The sequence below is a fragment of the Pterocles gutturalis genome, unplaced genomic scaffold (genome assembly GCF_000699245.1).
Source record: "Pterocles gutturalis isolate BGI_N339 unplaced genomic scaffold, ASM69924v1 scaffold8990, whole genome shotgun sequence".
Lineage (NCBI taxonomy): Eukaryota > Metazoa > Chordata > Aves > Pterocliformes > Pteroclidae > Pterocles > Pterocles gutturalis.
This window is the reverse complement of record NW_010140823.1, coordinates 158304-181816: the sequence shown is the minus strand read 5'-3', so window position 1 is coordinate 181816 and position 23513 is coordinate 158304. Positions and strand designations below refer to the sequence as shown.

The window sequence follows — 23513 nt, the reverse complement described above, 5'->3', positions numbered from 1 at the left end:
TATATTTATATGCATATATATCTATCTAGTCTAGATAGATACATACACAGGTAATCTATGCACAGCAAGCCAAACATACAAAAAATAAATACTCTCACCCCTCTACTATATTTACAGAACAGATCTTATAATCCAGATTTTGTTAATAAATATTTCTAAACTGCCTGTACATAATTTTTTTTACTTATGTTGATGGATAGCCACAAAGCATATTCAACATATTTACAAAATATCTATAAATATAGTCTTAAAATAAAGCAATAGCTACCGAACCTTCAGCCTGGCTGGTTATGTACATTGAGTTAGTAGCTCAGCTGTCGCTTATTCACTATCACAAATGGGTAGTGCAACAAGTTAAAATGTGTATAAAAGATTATACATACAAAACTCTCACATCCTTTGGATGTTTGCAGTTCATTATAACTTTGTGGTTACCCTTCTGCAACATAAATAACGATTAAGAAGAAGAAGCAGGTTCTGTGATCCAAAGCAAATTTGTTCAGTGTGTTGTTTGGAGCAGCAACTTCATCCTCATGGCAACCCATCGTCTTCTAAGCTTAATGCTACACGCTGTGAAGGAAAAAGAAAAAAAAAAACAGACTTGAGAAAATTTGTCACTTGTGATACTGTTGCTAACTTGTATTTGTTAAAAAATCTCGTTGTCCTTAGTGAATTGGTGACAAATCTATTTTATGCACTTATTCCTCCATTAGTTTTAAGGACATCTAGTCAGTGTAATGTCCCCCCCCCCCCCCCCCCCCCCCCCATGGGGTTGCTTGATCAAGTGCTACTGCAGAGGTGTTGGAAAGTTTACCTCACTTGTGTACTGGATGGAGTTCCTTGTAAGGGACACCACCTTCTCTAGGGGGATCTTTGTCAGGATCTTTAGATAATACAGGGTGTGAGCTAGGTGCCCGCCTGCCTAAGAGGTTATATTGCCTTCACTCATTACTTGGGGATTTTTATGCTTTCTCCTAAAAGTACAACCCAGTTATAACTGCCAGTGCTTCATCTTGCTGGGGCTGCTTGGAAGGAGGCTCCTTACAAACTGCTGTGCAGAACAGGTGCTCTCCCTTCTGCAGCCACAGGACTTGCTATCACAATGAGGGTCTGCTTTTTGTAAAGCTTCATCTTGTCAAGGGAAATTTCCTTAACTTCTTCCAGAACCTCACTCCCTCCTTATTGTGAGGAATCTGACTCTTCTTTGTGCTGTTATATTATAGAGAAAGTAGTCTCCCTGCTCTTGTAGAGAAACTCAAGTTATCCTTAAGGTAGTTTACACACTTGGTAGCAATCTAACAGATCTATCCAGTGAGGATAACTAATCAGCCATCACGTACTGAGCTCCTGAGCTGGCTAGCTTTATACTTGCTGGCTTACTAGGTACATGGGTTGGAACAATTATTCTTTGTTTGAACAGAGTATCATATTCTATAGACCGCTATATTCCGAGACAACTGCATGAGCTGCCTAGAAGTTTCAGCTTCTACCTATTCAATGATGATTACAGAAGTTCTGGGTTTTGTCATTATATGGCAAATAACCAGTGCTGTAATTGGCTGGAGATGATTCTGTATCTAAACTCCCAACAAAATTAATCTTCTCTGTCAGCAGTTTTCCTAGACACTTACTGCTGGGTAGACATGTCCGATTTGGGCAGTCCGCCCAATGTGGATTTCATCTTCGTCTTCCTCTTCTGTTGTCTTCCTATATACAGGATTGTCAAAATTCATGCTTTTCGTATTCTTCCGTTTCCAGTTTCTCCAGATGAGGTATCCCCCCATGCACAGCAAGCCGATGACCACTGACAAAAGGGGAAGAAAGGGCTGTTTAGGCAGTTTCGTGGGGAGGGCATGACTCTGCTGGGATGTTCCCAGGTAGGTACCCATCCTTGTACAACGTTCTTGAAGCCAGACTGCTTTTCCCCATTTCAGCAGTTTTTTTTTCTTTCCCACCCCAAACCTGAAAGTCAGGGGTGTATTTGCACGAGTATTTTGGTATGATCTCCTTCAAAGGTTAAATCAAATCAGCTTACCAACAGGAATGACAATTCCAATGACAGCTGCTGTCACCGTTGAATCAAAGCCTTGGTCATTATTTGCATCTGTAATTACAGAAGTTGTTCTGATTATTTAACTCAGTTGCTGGTTTCAAAGCCACAGTTAGAGAGTGTGTTATGTTAGTAACCATGTTTGTTGTTCTGCCCATGAGAAAGCTTTTGCAATCAAAGAGTTAATTAAAAGCTTTGTAATAAAATTATTATGGAGAAAATAAAAAACATGTACACATAACTCTAGGCTAAGCTGAGCAGTTTCTTTTTAGAAACAATAAACAGCCTGGCCATGAAGTGCTCCTGCCGTCGCCGGATTGCAAACTTCACACCAGGAGAGGGGGGCCAGCTCAGGGACAGGCTCAGTACAGTGCCACCAGCCAGAGCAGCTCTAACCAGAAATGCGTAAGTGACTGTACTTGTGCCTTTGATTTTCAGGCACAAAAAAGGCATCAGTTGTAAAACCCATGACAGACAATGCATGGATCTGGGGAGGGTGAATAGCGCTCTTCAAAACCCACAGTAAAACATTTTCTAGTACTGACACAATTAATGATTTATTGAGCTGTCAGAAGTAGTAGTTCAAAAGTCATCTGCACAGCTTTTCTAATTATTTTTTTATTTATTTAAAGCTCAGGAGTTAGTCAACACGTATGTCACTCATTGCTGCAGCCTGCCTCAGCGTGCAAGAATGGCCCCAAAACTTGATACTGTACTTACAATAGAAAAAAACAATTATAGGGAAAAATAATGTAAAAAAAAAATACACCTTTCAATAAAAATGTTTGTTCTGAGCTCTTGTAATAGGGGATCAGCACAGAAAATTTATTTTTGCTAAATTATCTGGAATTGAGAGAGGAGGAGCTAACAGTTGTTTGTCTTTTGATACACTAATTCATGGAACTTAAAAGGCAATTTATCCTTTTAAATACTTCCCTGTGGCAGGCCGTTCTACTGCATAGTTATTTACTAAATAAGTCAGACTATTTCAAATGTGCATCTTGCTTCCATGGCTTATTAAAAAGTTAATTATTGCATTTGAAAGACATTTGCACAAAAAGAACTTACAAGAATGAATTTTAGAAATTGGGTTCTGCTTTCCCACAGGCAGTACAGAGCACGCTGCGTCGCTGTTACCACTAAAGGCTCCCTGGTCACACAGGGATGGGTTATTTTTGCTTTCCAGATGCAATGGAAACTGCCTGTTCTGCTCAGGGAAATAAAGAAAAAATATGTTACTCTTTTTAAAGCAATCTAGATCTGTTTGAGTCCTTGAATGACAGTCCTGAGGAGTAAAGTCTTTTCTCTGGACTAGAATTTTTTTTTTTTTTTTTTGGAAAAGCCGTTCAGCTTTTCTGCTTTGCCTTGGCAGCACGATCTAGAGGGACTGATTACCTGTTAGCACTGGGATGGGAGGTTGGCTTTTCATTACACACTCATCACGTAGGGTGAACTTCAATGGAGCCTACTAGTGCTCTCCACTGGGATACTTTTCTGATATTGGAATGAAAATCTTCAAACCCACGTCATGGACCAGGCCACATTCACGTGCAAAGCACAGCCACACAAAACAGACGCAGCTTGTCTTGGGCTGTAGGAATTCAAAATGTCCAGGGCTAAAGCTGGACAGGAGGCATTTTTCCCCCACAGCATATGCTGGATCACATTAATAATTCAACAATTAAAATCGGGAAGTGCCTGTAGAATCATCTATATTACGGTGTGCAGCACTACAACAGCGCTGAAGCTGGGATGAACTAGTATTAGGCACAAGGCGAGGACGAGTATGAACTCTCTGGGCCTCATCTCTAGAGTCAGTTGCACGTTTGTTGGATGAAAACCTGACCTGAGTTCGTTAACATCCCAAGAGACTGGAATCACATCAGCCATTATAACGGCGGTGTCTGCAGAACGAGCACCTGATGTCTCCTGCTGTGCAACAGGATGTGCCTGCATCTGACCTTTTCACGACTCAGATGTTACGTCAGGTCTCCCGCCAGTGCATGAGTGTTTGTGGTTCGGTATATATAGAAAAAAAAAAAGAGGAACCTCATTCTCTTACAGTGCTGTGATAAATTACTGTTTCCAGTGGTCATCTCAGAATCTATCAGGATGGATATGGTGGAAGGTAACTGAAAACTTGGGATGGTAATCGTAGCTTCTGATACAGCTTTGGGGGCGACTTCAGTGGTGGTGTTGGTGCTGCCAATTCCAGTTGCAGTGGTCGCAGTATCAGCAGTACGGGATGCTGCGGCTGTAGAAACCAGTATGCTAGCTGAAGTAGCTGGAAGATCTGAAAAGCAAGAGCAAACATGAAATCTGGTAAAAGCAAGAACATAAAAGCAAATCACAAATGGTGATAGAATTCTGGGGAGGGTTGTTTACTCATTAGAAGTAGAAACCACATTGCACTTTTATTTACCAGGTAGTCAGACTATGGATTGTTCTCTGCCTAAAGCTACATAAATGATTTCCTGAAGTCAAGCGTTATTTATTGATAGTAAATAAATAAAATATATATTGATAGTAAATAAAATAAAATAAAATAAAGCACTATGGATGGGAGGTAGTTAAGAAGTTCAAAGATCACGGTTATTTTCAGTACTTCAGAAGATACAGAATTTGTACCAGGAACCATTTGCATGTTAGGGAAAACGACATTGAAATCACCTGTCTCATCAGGGTATCATCAGCAATGACTGTGGCCTCTCCAGATCCTGTATCTATAGGGCAATAACATGGCAAATTTTTAATGATTTATTGGCCATTCACACTTTTAGTGCTGGGCCTTACTCCTTTTTCCTCTTCCTGCTGTATCCTTTTCTGGTCACGCTTTCAGAAATAAGCAGGTTTTCAATAAAGGACACCACAACGCTGTGTTCAGAAGGCAGCAAGTATGTAGAATACAAAAGCTAATGTTTGTGTTCCACCATCATGAAATATATTCACTGTGAGTATGATTTTGTTGGAATAGCGAAACAGCAATGTGATCGTATTTACCTTTGTAGCATTTTTTCATGTCAGGAGCCAGCCACATGTTGTCAGGACAGGCACACGTGTACTTGGGAGAATGGGGAGAGATCTGAGGTGCAGGAAGACACAGATACTCGCAGCCTCCGTTGGGTTGGGCACTGAGCTCACAGGAATCTGGAGCTGTTCCAGGATGGAAGAAAAGACAAGTTATTTTTCTAATTATTTATTTCTTGTTCTTGGCAAAGAAATATCAGGTCCTCTACAAAGAATTTCTTCCACTCCCTACCTCAATTAATTGGGCTGCTTAAGCATCCTAACAGTCTGGAGTAGAGCAGAACCTTACACACTACTGTAAAAACTGCCCAAATAGATAATGACTGGCAAGCATCACTGTGACGAGAGTAACTCACTGCTATCAAAGATGCTAATTAAACAGCTATTAACAAACTGCAGACTTTTCAAGAAATGCTGCTGCTGAATTAATTATGCAGGAACTGCAAACACTAGGCATTGATTTCACATTATTACCTGTGCTTTCTCTCTCATCAAGCCTTCGGGAAGCATTTCATTTACTAGCTCAAATAAACCTGATTTAGGGTCACGATACCCTGAGGACATGCCTTACCTTTGGGCTGCTTTAATTCATGAAACACCACGATGTCATGAGGATTATTGAGATTTTCTGCCAAAACGGAGATGTCCAAGCCATTCAGCCTGTTTGCGCTGAAGATTGCTTCATTCTCCAGGTCAGTCCAGAACACTCTGTCCTGCAGGAAATACAAAGGATTTCTAACCCAGCCCAGCTCAAGTTGGATTAGACTCCACTAGTCACAAAGTCACTGCACTGTGTTCCTACCTTGGGACACATTTGGTTCATGCTATTCCTATCTGCAGCTTTTTTCTTTTTTTTTTGGACACTGTCATTTCTAATGTCCAAAAGCACAGCACTCCTACATGTTTATAAAATACTTTGTAAATTTGAGCAGCTGGGAGGCTCAGATGAGGGAGCAGAACCTTGGTTAAGTACAGAAGAGCTGCATCCATTGTTTCTGAACTTTTTTTTTTAAAGATAGGGTGGATCGTGAGCAGAACCGAAGGGCCATTCTTAGAAACTTTGTTGTCTCTGCTGATTTTTTTCTTCTTTTCAAATACAGGATCTTTGTCCTTGATGACATCTGAGGATCTGAACTGTACTATTTAATTAATTACTGCGCTGTTCTTAGTAAGGCTACTGAATGGTACAAGAGTACTCTAATCTACAAGATTAGGGTTTTCAATTGAAGCCTTTGTGAAAATAGACTTATGTCTTTGTAGGATCACAGCTATTTTTTTTTTTTTGTCAGGGAGGTTTCTCTGATGTGTGGCAGGGTTTATGTGTCATAACGAGCCTTCAGCCTAAAAGAGAATTACCTGACCCTTTCAGAACAAGGTGAACAAACACCTTTTCAGTGCCCAGTCCCTAGCCTCAGCAGTGCACTGGTGCCCAGTGACTGCAGGGGGAGCCTGGCGAGTGCCTTGCTGGCACAGATACTCCCATCTGAAGCCTTAAGACTCCTGAGACAGGTGAAAACGTTTCTGAGGATACTTCTGCAGATGCTGGGATGGACAACAGAAACAACCAGCCAATGCAGCAAAATTTAGGGGGCCATCCTCCCCTGAGGGTTCTGTTGGCACCAGAAAATGTGACACAGGTACACAAAGATGCATGAAACAAAGCTGCTGGGAGCAGCAGAGTGTTCCACCGCGGGCTGAGAGGCTGCTCTGAGCCCACGCAGCTCCCCTCAAAGTCTGACTTTCAAAAGACATGAATGTTGCAGTGTCACTCAGTGAATGGTTGTCCCGCCTGCTGATCCCAATAAGTGGCTTCTCCCTTCCCTTGCTAATATTGCTGGCCTTTGCACAGACAGTCGGCTCAATTCAAAGCAAGGAAAGCCCACTGCCCATGTTCCAGTTCTGTGGGAGGTGTTCACGCTGGGCACCACCCGCCCCTCATGGATGCACTGGTACCAGATCAGGCAAAAGCACGAGACAACACATTGCTCCTGACTAAGGGCTTTAGAAAACGATTTTCCCCACTGAACCCACCCCGAGTTAATCGGTTTCTATAGCAGCGAAGGCCCTCGCTGAGCTTTCTGTGCTATGCAGAAGGCAGAGCTTCTAATCAAGAAGAGCTTTGAGACCTCTTGCAGTCTCCAGTCTGTTCCACATCCATTTTCGACTCTTACCTCAAACACTGCTAAGCCGAAAGGATGGCTCAGATCATCAACAGAAGAGATCAGAACTTTTCTGTTGCTGCCATTGAAATCAATGCAGGACAGTGAATGCAATTTGGAGTCCACCCAATAGAGACGCTGATTCAGCAAATCTGAGAAGTGAAACACAATGAAGCAAAATTATACACAGCCCCTGCAACTCTTTTTCTCTTGCCCAGCATGTTTTTCCTGCTGGCAGCATGACTAATCTCTTTATTATTGGGCCTTTTTCTTTTTTTTTTTAACACTAGTTCTGATTTTGAATCAGTGCCCAGATATGCTGGGATAAGACCCTATAAATAAAATTAAAAAGGAGGAACATTCTGTGGTGTGTGTGGGGGGAGTGCCTGACTGACAGCTTGGTACAATGAGGTTCTTTTGTTAGCAGGAGGCGAGGGCCACCAGCAGTTGGGGCTTCCCAGAGTCACCCCATCAGTGCCTGAGGGAGAAGCTTCATCCCTCTCAGGGCTATTCAGTCCTTTGCCTCTTGCTGCAGAACAGCAGCTGTGATTCAAATGAAACACCTCCCTGAAGGACCTGTGCGATTTACACATTTTCAGTGATGAAGAACCCTGGGTCCAGAAACCCTTCTTGTGCTCAGGCTGGGGGAACGCTGGTGGTGGGGACACTCCTACCCCAACCAGCCAGGTTTTGGGGAGGGTGCAGGTAAGAGTGGGAGGGAAGGAACCAGTGTTATTTATTTCGAATGCTAAGCACTGAACTTCTCTTCCTGGAGCAAATGCACTCATTTTGGATGAGATTCACCAAACGGAATGCAAATGGATGAGTGCCAACACAAAACAAGTTCTGTAATTAAGCAAGTCATTAATTAATTTCTTAATTACTAAAGGATAACATTATTTGTTCACAGCAGTAGCACTTCAACACTATGCAATGGTAGCAGCATTTTCTCCTACAGCCCTGTCATGGCCAGAATTTTCAAATACAAAACCAAGCAGAGAACTCGTATCTGCATGCCATTAAGCACGTACAGCTGTAACTCCAGAGGAGGCTGTCCCTGCTGCCCCGTGGGGGCAGGAAACCTTTCCACTCCTGCAATTCGGTGTGTCAGTGAGAAGGACCACAGCCCTCCGTGTGCCAGCAGGATGCAGGATACCAGCCCATCCCAGTTCCACCTTGCTGCCCCCACCAGGGCGGCTGGGCAGGCACGCGGACAGGGAGCGGGCTCTGCCGGCTGCGTCTTTTTCCTTGAGGTACCATGTGTTAATCAGTGCAATGAAGTATCTTGGTGCTGCTTTGGAGACAGGTCCAGAGGCACTAGTACCAAGGGCTCTCTGATGCTTCTTGGACCACCAATGGATTGTTGCAGCTCTGCATCCTCACCCAAAATTTCCCTCTGCCTTAAGGCACACCTAAAAGCAACTCCAGGCTCCTGCAGTATGAGGTTCTGACTGTGGCAAGACTTACTGCCTGTGCTTGCTACTGAAATAAAATTGCTCATGTTGGCGAGCAGTAAGTGACAGAATATTTCCAGAATTTTGAGTGCAGGTGCCTTTGTACATATACAATTCTGTTTTCCTATTTAACAATAAATTTACATCAGCCACAGTGGATGCCGTAGCTCTAACGTGAGCACTTACCAAGCGTGATGCCATTTGGCCACTCAATGCTGTCAGTCACCAGCACTTGCCGCCCCACACCATTCAGGCCAGCTTTCTCGATCTTAGCTTTGTCTCCCCAGTCAGACCAGTACATGAACCTGAAAGAGCCAGATGCAAGAAAAGAGTAAATTGGACCCAAGAGTAAGGATCTGCACTACTAATTGCAGCAGGAGGTGCACTGTTTTGCATTATAGCAAAGCCCCTTGGCCACTTCAGTTAATTCTCATATGTGCCTAGTGGAGCCACATCCTGTCCCATAGGGTACACTGCCACAAAACTTTCACCAGAATGTAAAAATCACACTTTTATAACTCCATGCAAACTATCTCCTGGTGTGGCTGCGAGGTACGCGGACTTCACTTATCAAAGCAGCCCATACAAGTGTCAGACAGACTTCATTTCCCAACACAACCTGTGTGCCTGGACCAGCTCAGGCCCATCAAACACGACCTGACCATTATTTTCAGAACTTTCTCTAACAGCAGTGGCCTTGCAAAGAGTTAGTTGAACCATCTCAGCAGTCCCGTTTAAGTTCAATGGATGTATCTATCTTAAAGGCCATCTGAAGTCTTGATGAGAACCACCCACAAGTTTGTAAGAGAGACAGAAAGAAGACTAGAACATCCCTGTTGGTGCAGTGTTTGTGGTCTTTACACCTACCTCCGTGTGGGATCAACAGCAATGGCTCTTGGCTCACTGAGGTCGCTGTTGAAAAGTGTCCTCCTCCTGCTTCCATCTGCAGTGGCCACTGAGATGGTCTTGTTTCCGGAGTCTGTCCAGTAGATGTTTTTATGAACCCAGTCTATTGCCAGTCCTTCGGGAGAGTTCAGCTGGCTGTCTATCAAAATCACCTGCTCCGCTGTGTCACTCGCTTTGTCTATGTAGGCACTGCAAAGACAGGACTTGTCACCGGACTGACACACAGCACAGAGAGGACCATGCAGATGTGCAGGGGGTTGGACCTCAGACAGCTGAATGCTGGGTGGCACCACTCCAACCCCTCAGAAAGTGCACGTGCAGCAGCATGATTGACACAGAAACCCTTACAGCTGCATGCTGCATCCTTCGCCTTCCTCCTAGAAGTTGTTTTTGTTTCCCCGTATCTGGCTGGCAGGCATTTCCAGAATAGGGAACTGTCATTTTATTTTTCTACCTGCTTCCTGCTATAACTGCACAATTCAGCAAAACATTTGACTTCAGGCACGTTAACTGCAATAGCATTGAGTCATGGGATTTATGGACATTAGAAATATGATCTCCAGTGCTCTGCTGAACAGAGTTGAACTGAGCATGCAAATAAATGTGCTTAAATGTATTGCGGAATTAGGACCTGTGTAACTAATTATGAGTCATCAAAGGAATTAATGGAGCTGTACTCATTTGGCAAGTGATCTCATTAGATACAAAGAAAATGTTCACTAAATATCAGTGGCAACCTCAAAATCTTTCAAAACACTAACGAAAGGCAGCAGACTCCACATGGATGTTTCATAAGTAACTCAATGTTGCTCCCACAAGCACCCAGGCTGATTCTGCTCTGTTGCACCTGCACCGATAGCAATTGCACTGAGTGAACTGAAACGGAGTTGTTCTGAGTTTGCATCAGTGTTTCTAAAAGCTTAGTCTGGCTCTTAGAATAACTTGGTACATCTTTGAAAAGTTACAAAACAGCAGCAAGTTTTCGCTCCTCCCTGAACATTTGAAACTGTGAGATGGTTTACATCTCCTGGTCACTGGCCATCCTGCTTTTGGTCATGGATGAGAAGTAAATCCTACAGGAGCTGAGCTCTCAAGTATCAGATCAGAGACTTGGAAACAAATGTCTAAAACCAGGAGTTTTGACACAGTTTTATGGTCTCCAGCTGAGGCTGGAATGGCTACGCAGAGTCAGCCTGCATTAACAGCAAGCTCCTGTATCTTCACTCCAAGGAATGGTTTTGGTTTCTCTGGGACCCAACACCAAATGAATGGTATCGTCAGGGTTCTGCAGGGCATCTGACAACGTTCCCAGGAATCTGTTATTTCAGTCTGATGAGCACCAGATGTTCTAACTACACAGCTCCAGGTCAGTTAATTCCTCCCCAGTGAAACAGCCGTGTTCAACACTCCCCATCCACCGCTGCGGTGAGCTGCTGCGCTGTACCTTCAGTGCTGCACTGGTGGGGAAGCTGAGAGAGGCTCCTGCGGCTTCAGAATGGGAGGGCTGAAATACAGGTGACATTTCAATTTTTCCCAGTAACTAAATACTGTAAAATATCTTCTGACACCCCAGTGGGGACATCACCTCAATAGGAGAGGATCTGGAAAGGCAAGTGAGGTGAGCATTAAGAAAGACAGGATCTCTTGCCAGCAGTTACCTCCTTGTACCACACTTTTCACCGTACGATAGGGTCTGCTTTTCCCCAGAGGACTCCTGCAAGTGGAGCCCTGTTCTCTGCTGGAGGGACATGGTGGCCTTTTGTTTACAAATGTTTGATATTAGTGACAGTAGCAGTATCTTGAACAGGAACGTTAATTGTTAAGAAGTTATAGTTGCGTAGCTTGCTCTGCAAAAAAGGTGGAACTTACAACAAAGCTAATTAAGAAAGAGAACAATTTTGCTGTTTGGAAAAAGGAAAGGGCTTGGTACAGCCATGTTCAGGGAGGGTATGAACACTGTTCAGGGGCTCCCAGCGCCCCAGGGCATTCACTGCAAGCTGCAGAAGCAGCAGCGTGTCTTGAATAATTCTCTGTGTATGAATACGAAGCCCTTACCTACCCCTGCCTGTGCCTACACAATCACAGTGAAAGCAGTCAGTTTTCTTCTGAACCATCTCCCCATTTTCAGAGCCCCACAGGGCCACTCAGGGTACCTGCCCAGCTAGGAGGGTGCTTAATACCCAGCCCAGCTTGGGCAAGTTTCCCTGCCAATGGCACGGGAGCTACCACAGCCCACAGAAACTCTGGCTCGGCCCCACACACTGAAACCAATCAACCTTTGCCTGATCATTAGCTAAAATCCAGAACAGATCACTGTAGAAGCTGCAGTAGGTTGCAATAGCTATGCAAACCAGAATATACAAGGGGGATTTTCAGCGCATAAATTAAATGAATTTTTGACTAGACACACTCACAAGCCCTGGTACATAATACTGTGATGGATGCCATAAAAACAGCTGAAGGAGGAGGGAGAATGAAAATTACAGAATGTGTATTGTGGTCAAGTGGTGTGAATTTAAAATCCAGTCTACCAGAGACTACACTGGGCAGCTAGTAGTGTTGCTACCTCCTTGCTCCCACCATTTTCCCTTCTGTGTGCTTTCAGATGCTAAATCCTTTGTGGTTTCACATATAGCAAGCACACAGCACTGCAGCGGTATGACACAGCCTTGTTTAGCAATATTATGACTCAGTAAACAAGAATCTACGTGTAATTGCAGAAAAGCAGCAGGATCTATTATTGACTAACAGCCTTCCTGTATTATCAAACCAGATAACTGCACAAGCCCCTGATTTCTTTGTAAGCTTTTTCAGAAATTGATAAAGTCTGGGCCACAACAGGTAATCCACTAAAGGAAGAAAAGCCCCGAGGTTCACTGTAGTCGGCATTGTTCTCTGCAGATTGTCCTTAACAGGTACAGATCGAACCACAGCTTTGGAAAGGTACCAAAACACACATCCTCTCTTGTCCCTTACCTGTAGATTTTTCGATAGAACAAATCACACCAATATATTCTGTTTGTTGCCACCTCCACGTCCAGTGCCACCACATTCTTCAGCATGGGAATGATGCGGGAGTAGTCCCTTTTCACCAGGTCTATCTTACGGACCTCATGGCGATTGCTGAAGATCAGGTAAGGACTCTTGCCTACCACAGAAAAGAATTGCATTTGTCATTTTAGTGACTGACCCAAGGGTTAGATTCAGCTTTCATTTCTCAAACTATGTGTCACTGATATGAACTATGAGTCCCTGATAGTTCTGCTTTGTAAGGAAGCTTTACACCACACCAGAAGCAAGTGCAAAAGGCTTCCAGAGGCAGAGCCATCACACATGGACATGGAGGACTGCAGCACCTCTGTGCTCACTAGATGCACACTGGCTCTTGGTCTGCACATTTTGCTAAGCCACAAACAAAACTCTGGGGAATGTCCTCAATGTCAATTACATATTTTAGATACAAAATACATGGGCCACATTTTGGTGACTCATGGCCAGGACAAGGAAGAGAGAGCTCTCTGGGCTCGCTGCAGGGAAGGGAGGCAGCCAGACCTGAGGCATGACAGAGCCACAATGAATCCAGCAAAGCCAGGGCTGGTTGCCAGGGTGGCATTTTTAGACTGTCACGTACATGCAGAACTCACACCTGAGCATGTGGGCTCAGGCAGTTCACATCTCTTTTGGGGGGCAGAGCCTGCATCCTGGGTGCTGGTGATCCTGCTACTGCAGTTGTGATCTCAGGCCAGAGCCTCTCAAGGAGCATAAAGTTGAATTTTCCAAAGGACAGGAGAGCAGCACACAGAAACCCAACAGTTATTTTGCTTAGAAGACCACAGCCAGCATCTCAGCCTCCACAGTTTTTCACAGTGGACCCCATGGAGGCCAGTTTCCTACTGCAGGAGGCAGACACCCATGTCTCTAGGCTCAGACCAAGACGTGCACATCCTTGTCCCCTGCAAGCAGCAGAGCACGTGATTCTCTGTGTTCTTAACTTCCACTAAAATAAGCTGCAAGTCAAACAGCTGCAGCTTTAGTTTGCTCTTTGTGCACCTGCCTGTTTGAGGCAGGGACAGGGTGGGAGGCTCAGAACAAGCTTTAGTGGGTTAGACTGGTTTGTCTCCAACAGGGCCAGTAGAAGATCCCAGCAAGGAGTGTCTGTCCACTGGGAAGGACCAAAGCAGATTGAGGAACATGATACTGAAAGCGAAGAGCTGGGACAAGGCTCCAGCTCTGGAACATGTGATGCTGCAGGGCTCCCAGGGCTCTCGGGCACAACAGAATTTTCTAACCAGCAAGCAGACTGTCCCAGGATTTGGGTCAGTCCTAACTCACTGCAGGTGTGACACTAACAGACTTTATGAGGGCAGCAGGACACTGTGCATACCATATAGAACCTGGGAAAAAAGCGGCCACATAGATGTGCAGGATAACACTAGAGAAGCAATTTTGTATTGCAGTAACTCACCCTTCCCCAAGAGACTCACTATTCCCATTAAAGAAACCCCCAGCATGGCTAATGCTCAGTCTTGCACAATTCAACTTTCTATCTCTCTGACATTAATTTTTGCAATAAGGTTGAACAAACTGCTGGTGTTCATGTTGGTATTTGCGTTAAGAGGCCAGGAGGGTGGAGAGGTGGCTAACCTACCACGCTTTAATTGGAATGCTTTCTTCCTTTTAATACTACTACTACTACACGGTTTTGCTGCACTGTTTTTAATGACACCTGTCAAGAGACTTTCTTTTCTAGTTTCAGCTTCAAACAGCCAACTAGTGACTGTAATCTTGCTCTGTACACTGTTAAAATATTCTGATCTGCATGATCAGTAGTTCTTGCCTAGAGACGCATCTGCTATCACTGCAGCAGCTCTGTGCTGCTCAAAATGAGATGTCTTTGCTTGCTAGTTTCCTTTTGTCTCTGTTCCCCTAGCCTCAGCCCTGCAAGCATGTTTTCTTATCAGAGCTGTGATGTTGAGCAAGCAGAGTTTAAGTGCCCGTGGGGTTGTCTTACCTACAGCTTTGCAGTTCTTGGACAGGGTGTCCATCTCATATCCCTCGTAGCACTCGCATTTGTAGTCCCCCTTGTAATTAATGCAGATCTGGCTACAAGCGTCTGGATTCTCACATTCATCTATGTCTGAAAGGAGTGTTTGAAACCCATCAATAACTTGAAATCAAACCATCTGTGATAGAGCAATGCTGAAGTGAATATAATCACATCTCTCTATGGTGAAACACAAGGGACTGCTGTTTGCATGTAAATTACCTCCACACGTTTTTTTATCCAGAAGCTTGTAGCCGGGCGGGCATTCACATTCATAACCAATCTTCAAGTCTTTGCATATGTGTGAGCAACCACCGTTGTTCATAGAGCATTCATTAATACCTGGAAGGGATATACAGATTATCTGTGAAAAAGGAGGGCTTTTAGTTGGAAGATTGAATAAAATTAAGAGAGGTCAAGGTCCTCAGAAATTTTCCCATATCTATCAGCTTTTGGTAGCCAGGAGCTGGCCCCATAGAGCATGAGTGACTTCTCAGATAGGAGGCCACCCCATATCACTTTCTTGCTCTTTATTATTCCAAACCAACACTGTAGGATAATTTGGATTGAAAGCTAGTGGCTAAATGAACAGAGAGCCCTGGGGATACCGTGTATGTGAATCTCTTCATGTCATCCCATCAGAGAGCTGCTGCTTTGAGCATGTTCTGCCACATGTGAGGAACTTCCAAGGGACCTAAGGGCTCTCTCAAGGAGACTCCTTCTTCCCCATGTGCTGGTTCTTGTTGACTTTTCTGAACAGCCTCTTGGAGCTTTAAATAATTCATGCTGGGGGAGTCCCATCTCCCAGGGGCCAGCTATTTTGAAATACTGTACTGTTTTCCCAGCTAGCTCCAAGGAATTATCTTTGTGAAAATTCCAGAAAACACCAAAGTACAGTCTGCCAGAGATCCTCCATTAACTCTGAGATACAGTCCTCCCACAAACACCTCCCACACCGCCGTCTCTGCCGGTAGCCTGCACCAGCCCAAGTGTGCCATTTAAAAAGCAACAGCCCCCATCCTCTCCTGGGGATGGCCACCTTTCTCAGATCTTGCTTTCAAGTGCTGAAAAAAAAAAGACTAAATGGATCCTTGTAACTAGAACCAAATGAGAGGTTGAGGGAAGCTTGTTTCCTCTCAGAAATAGCATTTCTTCTTGTTGTAATTAACCTACACAAGGTGAAGAGAAAGTCCTCTCCCTAAGTAAGACTGCTGAACAGAAACTGTAGGATTTCAGGGATAGTGGGCTCACTAGAACAAGCAAAACTTATTTTCTTCAATCTGTAATGCAATTTAAAGGCAAATTTTTCATTTATCTTTTCCTTCTTGCTTCCTTGCACACTGCAGGTGAGCAGTACAGCAGAGCCATTCAACCAGTGCTCCTGGAACAAAATGGAAACAACCACAAGCCAAGTAAGCCAGTAGGACTAGGAAAATACGCCAGAAGGAACTTCATCTCAGCTCTGGGACGCTTCCACCTTCCTATCAAAGACACACATGTATAGATAGCAATACATTGTTAATAGAGCAAGTTCACTGGGCTCCAAGAAGCTGTGTCCACAGAGCCACGTTGTGTGTTGTCACTGTTCAGTGATGTTTATTAATGGATATCACCTATTCCTACGCTTGCATAGGCCTCTAGCAAATCAGGTCATAAACATGCACAACTGCTCTCTGCAAAATACTGCAAAGGCTGTTTGACTAAAAGCAAACCCTCACTCAGATGGTTCCCCTGGTTTCAGAGGTGCTTTGTGGAATGGATTTAGAGATTGTAAATCAAGTGCTGGTTCACCTGCTGCACTCCTCACTAGGAGCTGAGCAGAAGCCAGGCAGAGACATGAGCTTGTTCTCTTTCTGCTGGGCAGCTGCTGCCCATTACCCAACTTCAGCAGTATATTCTCTGCCTGCTTAAAGTAAGACAAGTGATGTTCTGCCTTCTGCCATGCTTTTCTGGGGAATCTCGGAGGGCACTGCAGTGTCTAGCATACACCTAGACAGACACACCTAGATAAGGAGCATGTCCTGCATCTCCTGCCCTCTGTGTGCATTAGTTGTGGGTAGGTGTTACATTCACAGCAACCCACATCACTCTGCACTCTTAAAGAAACGTGTTTCTTTTGGAGGCTATTCTCTGCTCAGCCTCCTAAGTTAAAGGACACTTCACTGCCAGCCTGGGACTGCACCAAGTCAGTCATGGCACCACAGTACGGCTGAGCACCAAGCCCAGCTGTGCTGTGCCACCGCCCACTCTCCTGAGACAAACTGGGCTGCCAGTTTTATTGGGAGACCTCCACAGACAGACAAGTTGCAACACCCACTCAGAAAGACAAGAACACGTGGATTAGTGTGGAAGAAAGCAAGGGCATACTGAAAGCACAAGGCAAGAGCATCCTCCCTAGGCACACACACGCACTTGTCTGATACAGAGGAGAGACTGACAGTTCTTCCTGAACGTGAGTTATTTAAGAGGCAGGCACTGAGCTCCAGGCTACTGGTGCTCCATGATGTCACAGAAAGGGATGCCAGTCTGAGACATTTCTCCACTGGGGAACACTCCAGACTGGGGCTGGTGCCGACAATGTCTGGTGGGAAGCATGAGAGAGGGGCTGCCCTAGGGAAAGCGGCACAGCCCTCTGGCCTGGGCTCTCCATTCTGCTGACTGCGACGGCCCCGATGCAGACTGAGCTCTCATAGCTTGCTCATTCTCACTAGACCAGAGCTGGCCGGATGCTGCCAGCTGTCATTTTGAAGGGAAGCAGCAGCAACATGTAAAACCCAGAAATGGCTGAAGTAATCTCCCAGTGACTGCTGCCACTCTATGTGCTTTCACCTGCAAAGCATGTTCCCAATGTTAAATTTTTATGATGTTATTATCATCTTACAATTCCAAGATAATTTAGGCAATGAGGCTAAAGAAACTGGTCTGTGCTGTGGAGGACACCAGTATCTGGGGACAGGGGGAATTCCTAGTTCCTGGTTCCGTGCTCAGTTCATACATCCCTCCAAGAATAAAAGCTGAGCTGAGAAGGGCACAGTTCAAACTTGCAGATGATCAGAGTAGGCTACTAATTATATTCATATGAAGGGTGATGAGAGAATAAAGGCAAGGAAAGAGGAGCAGAGTGAGAAATAGCATTAGCAGCTACATGTGGTTACACTCAAAGCTGTGAGCACCATATGGAGGAGAGGGGAAGCAGTTACAACAGGAGCAACACGTAGAAGGCAAGTACTGTACCACATTCTTTCAGAGGCTCGTCAGACCAGTCCCTGCAGTCTCTATGTGAATCGCACACTTTGCCTCCGTCAATGCACTCTCCACTCTTACACTGAAACTTGCTGGGACTTTCACATGCTGACTCTGTCATGTCGGGCAAGAGAGGAAAGCAACTAAGTTAGACGAGGCTCATGACAACAAAAAGCCTGACATAAAGCTTCAAGAGGGTGTCATTAGAAGAAATGGGATGGGATTACGTAAATGAACATTAAGCCTGAGCATCATGCAAGGAACTTTTCAAGACATGCAGACTGCCTGGTCAGCACAATCATCTCTCCCAAGCAACCCCACTGTCAGAATGGCTTAAAACTCTCTCCAGGAAGCAGCCTGCCATAGTCCAGAGGAGCAGCACAGGCCTCTTCCCTTTCCAGTGGCCATGCAGCTCTCGCAGGCTTACACCACAGAGCACAAGGAGTGCAGAGCTGGCTGTACCTACCTTGGACACAGCCCGCCTCGTCGCTGTTGTCAGGACAGTCGTGCACCTTGTCACACTGCTTTGCTCCGTGGATACAGGTCCCATCACCACACTGGAATTCATCTGGCTGGCAGGTCACCAGAGCTTTAAGACAACACATTCAAGCATTAGCCACACAGGACTTGAACGTTTTGTGGGGTACTTTGTAGCCGTGTACCTCTGACACTGCTGGAGTTCTGCAGCCTCTGCCAGCAAGTGGCACAAAGCATCAGCTGCTTCCACCAAAGCAACACAGGCAGCAGCTGCCTTAGCCACTGTCCTCCTGTGCTCCTCTGCCATCCCAGATCACCCTCTGTGTCCTTCGGGAAAAGAGGCCCAAAGCTTGTATGAGCAGATCTAGTCAAAACAGAATCAGTGCAGGCAGTGAAGCTGCTCAGGTGAGACACAAGAAAGCAAGTGGGCAGCAAAACTATCAGCAGTGGAGCCCCGCCAGGGTCTTCAGTCCACGTGGGAGGCCAGGCTGCTTTCCAGCTAGGGGTGCAGAGTGGCACTGGGTAGGCAAAGGCAACTGCTCCTCAGCTAACCTTCCTTCAGAAAAAAAAATATATTTCAGATATACTTCAAAACACGTTCAGGCTAAGGGGCTTGGGCAAGAGACATGTATTGACTCTCTGCCAAAGCCAATGTGGTCACAGTAGGGATGAGGCTAACAACACAGCCGTGATCATTTGGGTTACTAAATGCCCATGAACAATCAGACCACTGGAAGGCAGAAGAGCTCCACTGTGGCTTAGTGCTTCTTGGGGTTACAGGCAAAAAACATCTCCACCGTGTCAGGCCAGGTTTAAAACCTGGAGCTCATTTGCCCAGGTCAGATTATTACAGACTCAAAACAGATCTGATGGGCAGCAAAGTTGGGGAAAAAATAAAACAGACAGCTGCACTGACCATACTAAAAGCAGCCATGTTTCCCTTCCCCAGGTCACGCTACATGAGAGACATCCCTAACTGGGACCAGACATGCACTGACAAACAGCACAGGCACTCGCCAGCCAGCAAAGGGCTGCAGCCTGTAGTTCACTGGCAAAACAGGCTCCTCATTCCTGGGACACGTTATGCAGCTTATTTCTGAGAGGCCCATCTTACAGATGTTTTCTTAAAATCCTATTAAGGCAGCGCACCCTGGAGAGCTCTTGATTCTAGCCTTTTCATCTTGCTGATTGCATCCTACTATCATATGACAGAAAATCACTGCCTCTGAATAGCTGGAGGAGGTCAGCACTGATGTTACTACACGGGAGGCAAGAGCTATGTGGCAGGCCTTCCTTGACAATTTGACAAACTGGTTTTAATACAAAAATTACTACTTTCAGCTAACCCAGGAAGAGCCATAGACATGAAGTGAGCTAGCATCGATACCATAAAGTATTAGTTGCACAAAGGCTCAGCACTATTGGTGACTGCATCCCAGAGGATGCAGGATCCAGATTCACAACTGCTTCACTGGAATTAGCTCTGGTGCATCTTCAGCCAGTGAAGGACACAAGAGACAGGAAAAGCCACAACTGCAGGGCTAGTGGGGGAAGGGAGAAATCCTGCCTTTCGAAATACACAGTATTCACATGAGAAAAGTTTGGAAATAGCACTGCTCCTTGGAGAGGAAAGCCATATGCACTATATTCATAAAACACTGCAAAGCCAGAAAAAAATCACAAGCAATAAGCATAGTTATGGGACCAGCTGTATCACCACATTTCAGCTAATAAACCCAGGCTCAGAAATGGGAAACCTCCACTGGACGTGTGGGACAGCAGCTCCAAACGAAGTACATGGCAACTGCTGTTCTGAATGGAGAAAAATGAAGGAGAGGAGGAAACGAAGCTGTGGTCTGGGACAGTCACAGACCACAGAACTGGAAGTGGCACGGGGAGCTCCTGCAGGGAGGCAGAGGCACTTCTGCTTGAACCATTCCTGCCATGTACACCCACCTACCTGGAGAAGCCCTAATGATGCAGAGACCACCCTCCCCCATGGCAATCCTGACCTCTTCCAAGCTAAATGTTGCCCATTGCAAAGTGTTTCCTACTATCTAGCTGAAAATTCTCTTGCCACATTTATTTCTAGTCTTCACCCCCAAGACGAAAAACAATTTATTCACATTTTCTGTAGCAACTTCTATGTGTGGAGACAGGAAAGGGTGGTCGCCATTTCTGACTAAGTATTAACCCCTCACAGAAGTGTGATGTGTAATTAAAGCCAATGGCTGCCTTGTCTTTCCTGGAGCAGGAGCAGGTCTCCAGTTTACCAAATAAATCTGCATGACAACAGCTACAGATTTGGAAGGCAGCCGTTATAAAACCTACTAAATGTCCTTAATTGTAATCTTCAAAGCTCTTCTAGAAAGCAGTTATAGCTATATGCCAAGAATAGAAAGGTTTCTAATCCTAAAACAAATTAAAATGAAGAAGAATTTTACAGGAACGGCAAAGACAATGTTGCACAAGCACCACAAGACAGAGAAAAATGACAGCCCAGCTCTTAGCTCGGTTCTACAGGGACTGCAAAACACAGATGTGGAACTGTACAACATCATTGCACAAAGCTTTTGCTTTCAGAAGAAGAGACAGAAGGCTAGAGACCAGGCTTGGCTTCCTGGCTCACTTCTCACTCCAGCAGAGCTGTGGAAGTTCAGACCTTTGAGGAATGGCCCCTGAGCCTCTTAACAGACATCTAAAAAGAACAGACACAGTAACAACTCTCACTGATCACAAAGATATGAAAACGCATATACAGCATTTATATTTTTTGGTGCATTTTTCAGTAGGAGGAGAGAAAGCTATGTTTATACCTGCCCTGGAGAGCATTGGAGGGGAGAGGGCCAGGAACTCTGTTATCCTGAAGCTGGGACACGAACCCATCTCAGCACCACTGGCAGAGTTGACAGCAGGTTGCCATCAGGGCCATTCCCAAAGCACAGCAATATCCCAGGAAGAGGGAAGAGCTGTGCTGTTTATTTGCACAAGATGTTCAGAAAATTGCTGTGCTGTTTTGGAGGGTTTAAATCAGTAAAATCTCAGCAGTTTTATAGCCATCTCCTCTGCTCCGCAAATCAAATACAAAACAATTTACCAAAGCCCTACAAAATTAACAGGCACACTCAAACACACTCTCCATTTGCAAATACCAGGCACAAAACTGTATGGCTCAACTTCGGCTGATATATTCCAGATTCCAGGTCTAAGCTTGTGTTTCTTCTATCTTCTGTTTTGGTTTTTTTTTTTCCCCCTAAAAAAATAACTTAATCTCAAGAAACCCCCAGCATTTGCAAAATGCTTCAATCCCATTTTATAGATGGAGAGTCAGAGGCACAGAAGTGTGAGGTCAGGTCTCATGGGATCTGTTTTCTAGCTGTCCGTTGTAAGTATTATTTATTCTCCCTCCTGGATGCCCTGATGTAAATTGCAAAGGGCACTGTAAAATATAACCATTCCAGATTTGGAAACTAACAAATCTAACCTAATGTTAATTTTATAAATATATATACATATTTGAATATATATGTTAGGGGAAAAAAAAAACCCCCAACCACTCAATGTTCTCACACAGCTTTCCTGAAGTGACTCATTCCCTCCTATTTACTTGGTGTCTCGCTGCCAAAACCCGTTCACTGATTATCACCCTTAATTTCTGCTCTACTTGTTTATCACCCCAAAATTATTATAACAAAAGATTGGCAAATTTTTTTAAAAGTATTACCTCCCATCCCTCTATTTTATACAATGCAAACCCCACGATTCGCATTTGCAAGGGAAGACATAGTGCTGGTATCTGCAGTTTTAATCAAGTCAAACCCAGTGGTACTTGTGCTGTCCCTGTTGCTAAGGCGATGCAGCAGTGTCACACACCTGTAACTCCCTGCGTACCACAGGGAGTAGAGAATTACTGGTGAGGAAGAAAAAATAAAAAAGGTCAATCCCTAATCTCTTCAGTCCAACAGATAACAGTGATCCTGAGTTCCCAGAGCTCTCAAATGTCACGTCCTTACTGCAGGGATGTGTACTCAAGCAGCAGCTGCATTCAGGATGGGGAAGCAATGTTAGTTTTGACTCCGACCCAGTCGACCCATCAGCTACATGAGCACTCAGTGCTGCAAGTTCTCTCCTGGCTAGTATCTTAGAGCTTCCCCTCCCTGTGGTGTAAACAGCAGCTGGTTTATGCACCTCTGTGGCAGTGGGGTGACTCCTGGTTTGCCCAGGTGTAAAGGGCAGGACCAGGCACTCCGTACAGAGGAGCACTGCAGCAGCTAAAACATGGGGCTTTGAATTCCACTGCTTCCTGGCCCCCAGAACTGAAAGCAGCAGAAGCAGCTCACACGCTCATTTCTCCTGGGTACATAAGCTGCACACTGTGCTGCACTGAGACTTACTGGAAAAAAGCCTTAGGTGCTAAATCTCTGCCAGTCAGAGACATAATTGTCTCAAGTCCCTTCTGCCACATTTCCTCCTTCTTCCACTGGTTGTCAGCACTGTGCCGTGCTGCAGCGGTGTCCAGCTGCGTCCTCTGCCCCAGGGAGGCTGCCCTTGGCTTATGTGGAGGTGCTGCTTGGTGAAGCTGCTCTGGAGCTGAGGGATGCTGTCAGAGCTGCACTCCTTTTGGGCCTCACGTGTCAGCAATTTGAGCTCAGCTGGATATTGCTGGTGTCCATCAGATCAAGGAAAGAAGCTGGGGAACAGTGTGTTCCCTCTGCCTCAGCAAGGTACATGGGCACAGTTCCGCTCCTCTCACCCAGGAGAGTGTCTAAGTAAATGGGGCCTGTGGAAGACTTAAGAAAATTATTCTCAAGTGGAACAACAGGGACTGAAATTTTAGAGACATTTCATCGGAAAGTACCATCTGTAAGCTCCTCCTCTCTTTCACCACTTGGAAAAAGAAAGGAGCTCACCTTTTCCTCTCCTGAATTGTCTTAACTCAGCCATCCTGCCAGGTTGCCATCACTGCAGGGAATGCATCCTGTGTGACAGAGATCTGCTGGGAGTCCCCTGCATCAGACACCAGTTCTTCACCTGGGTTTGCAGTGTGGGCCTAGCCACTGCCTCCCAATTTGGAGGGGATACAAGTACAGCACTGTCTGCAGCAGGTCTTGGAATGAAAACAGGCACCAAATAACACAGGCCGTGGCAGCTGG

General features: G+C 45.2%; 1 protein-coding gene across 1 annotated transcript in view; it reads right to left on the bottom strand.

Annotated features, from left to right (window-relative positions):
• LRP8 (low density lipoprotein receptor-related protein 8, apolipoprotein e receptor) overlaps positions 1-23513 on the bottom strand; it is a gene marked incomplete at its 5' end in the record, with an annotated part of 181588 nt that continues 158075 nt past the window's right edge. Inside the window, 14 exons of the mRNA XM_010083820.1 lie at positions 1-570; positions 1632-1804; positions 2036-2104; positions 4113-4343; positions 5051-5203; positions 5649-5790; positions 7249-7388; positions 8877-8995; positions 9558-9785; positions 12573-12744; positions 14608-14733; positions 14863-14982; positions 17875-17997; positions 18350-18472. Coding sequence (XP_010082122.1) covers positions 532-570; positions 1632-1804; positions 2036-2104; positions 4113-4343; positions 5051-5203; positions 5649-5790; positions 7249-7388; positions 8877-8995; positions 9558-9785; positions 12573-12744; positions 14608-14733; positions 14863-14982; positions 17875-17997; positions 18350-18472 — 1958 coding nt within the window. The remainder of the gene's footprint in view (positions 571-1631; positions 1805-2035; positions 2105-4112; positions 4344-5050; positions 5204-5648; positions 5791-7248; positions 7389-8876; positions 8996-9557; positions 9786-12572; positions 12745-14607; positions 14734-14862; positions 14983-17874; positions 17998-18349; positions 18473-23513) is intronic.